At 35.2% G+C, this 8,651-nt stretch overlaps 1 protein-coding gene across 5 annotated transcripts in view; it reads left to right on the plus strand.

Moving 5' to 3' along the window:
* LOC125676008 (cubilin-like) overlaps positions 1-8,651 on the plus strand; it is a 144,387-nt gene that overhangs the window by 30,343 nt on the left and 105,393 nt on the right. For 3 of the 5 annotated variants that reach the window (XM_056158081.1, XM_056158083.1, XM_056158082.1), the window contains exons 1-2: positions 323-358; positions 5,357-5,441. In XM_056158081.1, the coding sequence (XP_056014056.1) occupies positions 338-358; positions 5,357-5,441 (106 nt within the window). In that variant the 5' untranslated portion in view covers positions 323-337. Of the gene's footprint in view, positions 1-318; positions 359-5,356; positions 5,442-8,651 lie in introns of those variants that run through there. The other 2 variants (XM_056158084.1, XM_048913885.2) reach the window with 2 other exon arrangements.

The raw sequence follows: 8,651 nt of genomic DNA on the forward strand, positions 1-8,651 counted from the left end.
TCCCACAATTTCTGATAGATGAACAAAATTCATGTTTATAGTGTACATAACAACCTCTGAAAGAGACACCACAGCTCAATTTGAAATCATGAATTGACAATTCTACCTCAATTCTCTCAAATTTTGTTGCATAGTTGGAGATATAAACTTACATTTGTGAAAGTGATATATATCTAAAGTTGAAAATTCTCGTTTTAACACAAAAATTACCTTTTGACGGCCCATGCAAAAAAAAATTAAGCCTCCTCTTTTGGTATTCAGATGCATGCATGCGCATAGAAGGTGAACATTGCAGTATGGCGTCCTGTGATATAAAGCTGGTAGACCCAAATTTTTCATGAATTCCGTGAGGGAAGGGGTAAGAATAGAGTGAGATAAAACTCAGGCTCAGACTACAATTTACTTGGAAGATCACTGATGTCTGCTGGATAAACAAGAGCTAGGTGAAACACACAGGACTTGCAAAGATGCTGGTTGATAAGCTAGCTAGGCTTATGAGTACCAATTTGAAATTACTTTAAAGGCAGCTGGGAGGGTTACCGTGCAAGTAATTGATAATCACTAATGTACGAAACAGGGAATAATCCCATAATTGAAAAAGTGAGTATTTAAACAGAACACTTCTAAGGCGTATTTAGATAAATTTCTTAAAAAAGGAAAAACAACACCTTTGCTGTCATTCAAAATCACAAGATGTAAGTATACATTTAAAAGACCAAGTCAGCATGAAGACACCTTTCAATTCCGGATAATCTTCAAAGTGCAACTGAGAGCAACTAGATGTATTTTAATTGTTCAAAATTACCAGCATTGATACGTATTCTATCATTTTATCAATACATGTTTTAAAAAACAAAATTAATGATTAAGATGTGAAAAATGAGCAGTAGTGTCTCTTTAAATTGTAAAATTCATTGCGTCTTCCAGGAACCTTATCAGAGATTGTAAGATAATAAATGTTTGATCAAATTATTCCATTTCCAAAAAAGTGGGAAAGAATCTTGTTAACCCATTTTTCCATTATAATAATGTCAGTGTTGAATATCTAACTGATAATATGTTGGTAATACAATATTGTAGTGAAGCATTTGAATAATTTCAAAATAGTAGTGTTTCTGAATGAATTAGCCGTTGGTTGCTTCTGTTGTATTGATGTAGTGCAGATGTACGGACATTGCATATCTGTGCATTAAAATGAAATACAGCACTTTGCATGTGTAGAAAGTATATAATATTTATTTTTGTTGCTGTTCTCAGTTTAAAAACAAAAGTGCCACAGTGAGAGTAGTCACTTGGTGACTTCCTGAACCTGAACCTGCTTGTAGAAAATTCTAATATAAGTCATATCTTTCAAATCGTACGATGTACTGTTTTTATATTATTATAAGCATGTGCATTTTTTGTGAGAAGACCTTTCCAACGATACCAGATTTGTTGACCTTGTGACCTTGACATCAACTATTGACCTGTTTTTTGGAAAATTTCAAAAAAACTTTAACCTTGTATGGTCATATCTTTTACAGCATAAGAGGTACAGCTGTCATTATGTATTCCTTCTTCTTTGACTGTTTATGTTTACTCCTCTACCAAAAATCCACATCCCTTAATTTGTTAGTGTTTCAGTATTATGGTGTCAAGGCATTATGGTTCATAAATTGAAAATGCACGACATCTTTAGAAATAGTCTTTTCTCCTGAACATCTAGCTCATTCTTTGCTTATGACCAAACAATGATCCATGACCCTGAACCAAGGTCATGCAATTAAGGTCAAGGTTACTGTTTTAAAAAAAAGGTGTTTTACCATATTTTAAGATGTGGTTTACATACCCTGATTGAACTTTTAAAAGCTAAAAAGCCAGAAGACGTTAAACATTTAACAAATATTTGATAACAAATGAACATGAATAAGTAAACAGATATAGAATGAAAATAATGAAATAAATTTATAGAATCAAAGAAATATTAATTTCAAAATTGTGTTATGCCACTCTGAAGAGGGTATGGGTGTGGCACATATACTCCACTGTAGTTCATTACTATCATGGGTTGTGAACTATTCCAGCTAGGGTCTGATTTGCTATCCCAGCATGTCTTTGATCGTGAGAGGAGATATATTCATGTGGGGTGTGTGTTTGTGTATAAAACACTGACCTCTACAGCCTTGATTGATTGATATGATACTTTCATGTGTGGGCAAGAATGTGTGCGAGTGTGTGTAACACTGAGCTTGTAGACACTCTACAGGCTATATATTTGATATTGATTTTAGGGTCCAAAGGTCAAGGTCACTACAGGTCTTCATGTAAAAAAAATTTGCAGACACTCTACAGGTCACATTTTTCTCTCAATTAATTTGATGCCTTACATGTAGTGCTGCTATTGATTTTGGTGTCAAAGGGGCAACTTTATATGGAACTTTCATGGAATTTTATAGAAAAGCTCGTAGACACTCTACAGGCGACATTTTTTACTCAAATTTATTTAATGCTTCACATGTACCTTTGTTATAGATGGGAAGAACCTTATTGATTCAAAGGTCAAGGTCACAATGGGACTTGCATTTACTGATTGCCCACATTGTGAAGGGATCCCCCACTTTGAAGAGCTTTTGCTTTTTTGTAGAGCCTCAACCTAGGATTGAAATGGACTGGGTTTTTAGCTCACCTGAGCTAAAAGCTCAAGTGAGCTTTTCTGATCGCCCGTATTCCGGCGTCCCTCCGTCTGTCCGTCCGTCTGTAAACTTTTAACATTTTTGACTTCTTCTCAAAAACCACTGGGCCAATTTCAACCAAAGTTGGCTCAAAGCATCCTTAGGTAAAGGGAATTCTAAATTGTTAAAATAAAGGGCCAGGCCACCTTCCAAGGGGAGATAATCAAGAAAAGGTAAAAATAGAGTAGGGTCATTAAAAAATCTTCTTCTCAAGAACCACTGAGCCAGAAAAGCTGATATTTATATGAAAGCTTCCTGATATAGTTCAGATTCTAAATTGTTAAAACCTGGCCCCCGGGGGTTGGATGGGGCCACAATAGGGGATCAAAGTTTTACATACAAATATATAGGAAAAATCTTCTTCTCAAGAACCACTGAGCCAGAAAAGCTGAGATTTATATGAAAGCTTCCTGATATAGTGCAGATTTTAAATTGTTAAAATCCTGGCCCCCGGGGGTCGGATGGAGCCACAATAGGGGATCAAAGTTTTACATACAAATATATAGAAAAAATCTTTAAAAATCTTCTTCTCAAGAACCACTGAGCCTTTCAGAAAAGCTGATATTTACATGAAAGCTTCCTGATATAGTGCAGATTCAAGTTTGTTAAATGGCCCCTGGGGGTCGGATGGGGCCACAATAGGGGATCAAAGTTTTACATAGAAATATATAGGGAAAATCTTTAAAAATCTTCTTGTCAAGAACCACTGAGCCAGAAAAGCTGAGATTTACATGAAAGCTTTCTGACATAGTGCAGATTCAAGTTTGTTCAAATCATGGCCCCTGGGGGTAGGATGGGGCCACAAGGGGGGATCAAAGTTTCACATACAAATATATAGGAAAAATCTTTAAAAATCTTCTTCTCAAGAACCATTGGGCCAAGGAAGTTCACATTTACATGAAAGCTTTCTGACATAGTGTAGATTCAAGTTTGCAAAAACCATGGCCTCCAGGGGTAGGTTGGGGCCATAATAGGGACTACGGTTTTACATACAAATATATATGGAAAGTCTTCTGATATGGACCAAGGTGACTCAGGTGAGCGATGTGGCCCATGGGCCTCTTGTTTCTCTTTCTTTTGTCAATTAAGCCTCATAAAGCCATGGAGAATCTTGCTTTCTTGGTTTAAAGATGGGGTTTCTTTTCATGTGAAATGCTGATGTATCAAAGTTATATCAGCCAATAAGGCTTTGTTTGTAGTAAAATTTGATGTGTTATGCATCACTGAGTGTGAGATAAATGTATATCTGTTAGAGGTGGGGGAAAAATGAATATAATAACTCTGCAAAAGCAAATAACATTGGAAGGAAAGCAGCACCAAATCTTTATGTTCAAAAAGAAATAGAGTAGGATATACTTTACACACAAACCACTGAATAGATCATTTTAAATCTATTAAAAATTATGAAAATGCCTACAATAGTTGGGTCAGATCAAGAGTTTGGGTTTACTTCAAACTTCAAACCAATGTATCAGTATTGATAGCAGCAAAACAAAGAGCAGGAAGTTTTATTCTCTACACAGTCATATCACTATTGACATTAGTATTGTCCATCATTTCTGTTTCTAGTATGTAAATTTCTAGTATGTAAATTTGAGTCCAGACATTGATTTCACACAATGATTGGGCTTGAAGTTGTGCAAAGGTTAGATACCATATTGATGCTATATTTTACATCCAGTTGCTAGCTTCATCTTCTTCTTTACTTCCAGTACTGCTGGCATATACTTGTTATGTATTGCAGCAACAATGAATGATAAGTAATTTTATTGAAAGGAATTAAACTGTTAGGAAGGACATAGTCAAAGTATTTCCATGATTTGAGTATTGCATTGGCTAGTCACTACCTATGCTAAACTTCTTAGGTTTGACAAGTCTGTTGGAATCAAAAATTGAACCTGCAGGGATCTCCCTGTTGTGAAACAAGCACCTAATTTACTGGGCTGCCATGACCAGTCTCTATTAATGTTTGAAAATAAGAAAAATTATGGTTCAAACTGAAAGAACAATATTTTGTCTGGGTCATGGCTCAAGTAATTGAGTGATAATAGTGACTCATACATGGAACAATTAAAGGTTGCTTATGACCAGAATCAGAAGAATTAAGCATCTTTTTTTTTTAGCTCACCTGCATGATCACATGTCTGTCCGTCTATAAATTTTTAACATTTTCGACTTTTTCTCCATAACCGCTAGGCCAATTTCAATCAAACTTGCCATAAAGCATCCTTGGGTAAAAGGAATTCAAGATTGTTCAAATGAAGAAACATGCCTCCTTGAAAGAGGAGAAAATGAAGAGAATGCAAAAGTGGGGTGGGAGTCATAGTTGCCCTTATGATTCTTTCACTGTATATGATGGAGCAAACAGAGGAGCCCCTGTCCTCAAGAAGTTTTGTGGTGAACACAGCAATGTGACTTTCTTCTACTCCGGAGAGCATCTATTTATACAAAATCTTTCCTTAATAGATATCAGACTTGGTACATTAGTACATTGTAAGGAGTAGAAGGCCCCTAGTGATTCCTTTTGACAGAAGCTTTCTTATATGATTCTTTGTTGCTGCTAGGAGCATAGTGTTTTATAAATGCATCTTGTTTATTTCAGAATTGTTTTATTTTTTGATTTGTTAATAAGTTATTTGTTTCAGAGGGAAATGATGGAGTGGGGCCATTGGGTGATGGCTGGTGGATACCTTCTGTTTTTGATGCTCACTTGTACAGCAGACTACAGAGGTAATTAATTCTGTTTTCTATGAACTGTTTATCCTAGTTTTCAACTGCTTTATATTGATATTAAAAAATTTCCTATGTTAATCTTCCAAATGGGTTTATATAAACCATTTCAATCCTGTTACTAGTAATACAGTACATTAAATCCAAATATAGCATCTGTTGCCAATTTTAGCCAAGTTTTAAATTCTGATGTCCTTGATTATCTAAAACAAGAAATAATTTTACTACTTACTACTGAGGAGATGAGTTGGTGATAAGTTGGGGGTCATCTACTCCTTAATAAGAAAACTTATTATGAGTTGTGATAAGTTGGGGGTCATCTACTCCTTAATACGAAAACTTATTTGCAGTCACTTCCAGTGACGACTGGAAGTAATAGTGAGATGTGGTACTGCAATTTACCCCTAAATTGCAGTACCACTTAACAGATGACGGGCCCTGAAAGTTTCACGTCCCTATCTGAAAGTGTCCTGTCAAAAAGGTTGGACAAAGAAATATACAAAGTGGTGCAGAACTATTGACAGGAAGTAAATTTTGAAAAAGTATTTGAAATAATTCTAGAGATAAATAATGTCAATAACATATGTGAAAATCATATTAAACACTTCATTTATATGGGGACAAAAAAGATAAAAATTTAGAAAATCGACCATTATATTTTCTGACCGGAATATTTGGAAAAAAAATGACAAAAATACCAAGAGATATTATCATTCCATATCATCCCTGAAAGTTTCAAGAAAATCCATCAAACTGTCTCTTAGAAATCCTACTGACAAAAAAAAAAGGTGGGGGGGGGGGGGGGTAATAACTAGAGATGATCTCGTTGTGAGCAACGAATCTTCCATTCATTTAGAAATGATGTAATCAAAGTTTCATACATTTATTCCTATAAATTGCTAATCAGTGATCATTTAGCTGACATCAGCATTTGCAAAATGTCAAAACAAGCAACTTTGCATCAATAATGCTTAAGATATTATTTCCAGTGTTTGACATGACGGGAAAAAAAACCCTTTAAAACCCTCCTAGCCCCTTATCTAAAGGGGACCAACACCTAAAACTTGATATTGTTGAATAGACTTCCCTATTATCTACAACTTTTGTTCTTCAATGTTTAAGAAAATGTTTTCAGTTTTTAACATACATATGACTAGATTAACACCTGCACAAGCATGGGAAATCACAACATGCATGCATTCATATGTGAGTACAATACATACAGATACAATCCACCCCTTCCACCACATTTCTTTTTTCAATATGATTGTTCCACTAAAGTTTCCAGTACTGGTAGGTCTGCAGGTGATGGGTTTAAAGTCCAATATTGGTAGGTCCACAGGTTTGGCTGATAATAGGTTTAAAGTCCAGTACTGGTAAGTCAGCAGGTTTGGTTTATGATAGGTTTAAAGTCCAGTATTGGTAGATCCACAGGTTTGGCTGATAATAGGTTTAAAGTCCAGTACTGGTAGGCCTGCAGGTTTGGTTTATGATAGGTTTAAAGTCCAGTACTGCTAGGTCTGCAGGTTTGGCTGATGGTAGGTTTAAAGTCCAGTACTGCTAGGTCTGCAGGTTTGGCTGATGGTAGGTTTAAAGTCCAGTACTGGTAGGTCTGCAGGTTTGGCTGATAATAGGTTTAAAGTCCAGTACTGGTAGGTCTGCAGGTTTGGTTTGTGATAGGTTAAAGTCCAGTACTGCTAGGTCTGCAGGTTTGACTGATAATAGGTTTAAAGTCCAGTACTGGTAGGTCTGCAGGTTTGGCTGGTGGTTGGTTTAAAGTCCAGTACTGGTAGGTCTGCAGGTTTGGTTTGTGATAGGTTTAAAGTCCAGTACTGGTAGGTCTGCAGGTTTGGCTGAGTGCCTTCCTCAAGAGAACACATTGACCAACAGAAATCTTCAATTCTCCTACAAGCATCAAAATTATCACCCAACAACAATAATGATTCATAATTGTTCAATTCCTCACTCTCAAGGATGGCAATCATAGCCGAGGATAATCCATTTTTACCTAAAATCTTCTTGAAGTTGAAAGAATCTGCCATTTTCAGTGAAACATGAGCACACTGTTGCTCATAGCATAAAAAAAGATGGTCCTACAAGCACCGGCCAATATATATACAAACAGGTCACATGACCCACAGTGTGTTACAAAACATCTTGTAAATTAAATGTAGATTAACAAGTCAATGTTCTACGAAAAGAAGTGCACGTGCATACATGCACACGTAGGTGTGACTCATAACTTGTTGATGTCATTCAACAAGCATTAGTATCATATACTTACAGTATGAATTTCATAATGTTTGTATCATTCAATAGAAAGTTAAGGTGATTTTAAAATGGTTCGATCAGAATTAAGCACACGTGTGCTGGCCAGTAATATTGACCATAGCAAATTATAAGGAGTACCAAGATATACCCACGACATAAACTTCAAAACATTTTAATGAAAAACAAAAATGATATAGTCCTTAAAAATTTGAGCCTTCAAAATATGATGCACATGCATGCAAGCAGTGTGTGTTTACTTTTTTTATTACACCAATCCTTTTCTATGTATGCTGTGAATATCTTCCCATTCCCTTTATTCATATTAGAGGTTCAGATGTTTTAGTATTATCCAATCAAAATGAAGCACAAGTAAATGCTCATGTAGATTGGAAATTTTGACCAATGCCAATCAGTTGAGGGTCTCAATTTAATATCCATCAACAATATAAATCTCAAATGATTTTATGCACATGCAAAATGACTATTGTTCTGCACTGTGTATCTACAAATGCTATACTATCATATAAAAATGTTTCATCTTAATCTCTTCATCATAATCTTCGTGCAAGGAATGATTTAAGATCTTTTAATGAACTTTTTTGTTTAATTCTTATTCTATACTGATCAGGACTGATGTAATTCATAAAAATCAATCATTCAAGAACATTTTCTGTGAAATTGATTTCTTAAACTCTCTCACAGCTGGTAAAGAATTAATTAAAATACTATGAAATCTGTGAAATAATTCCTTTCCAACATTTGCAGAATAAAAGTTCCAAGGCGTACTTGAAGAATAGTTATAGAATTGTCTATAATTGCTCATGAACACAAAAACAAGTTTTTGTTTAAGCCGTATAAACTCACTATTGTTTTTTGGGATATTAAGTTTTGTTGTTTTTGTGGATTTATCATTAGTACAAATTTAGATTTCCCATGAAC

Source organism: Ostrea edulis, chromosome 3 (assembly GCF_947568905.1).
Source record: "Ostrea edulis chromosome 3, xbOstEdul1.1, whole genome shotgun sequence".
In the NCBI taxonomy this organism is placed as follows: Eukaryota; Metazoa; Mollusca; class Bivalvia; order Ostreida; family Ostreidae; genus Ostrea; species Ostrea edulis.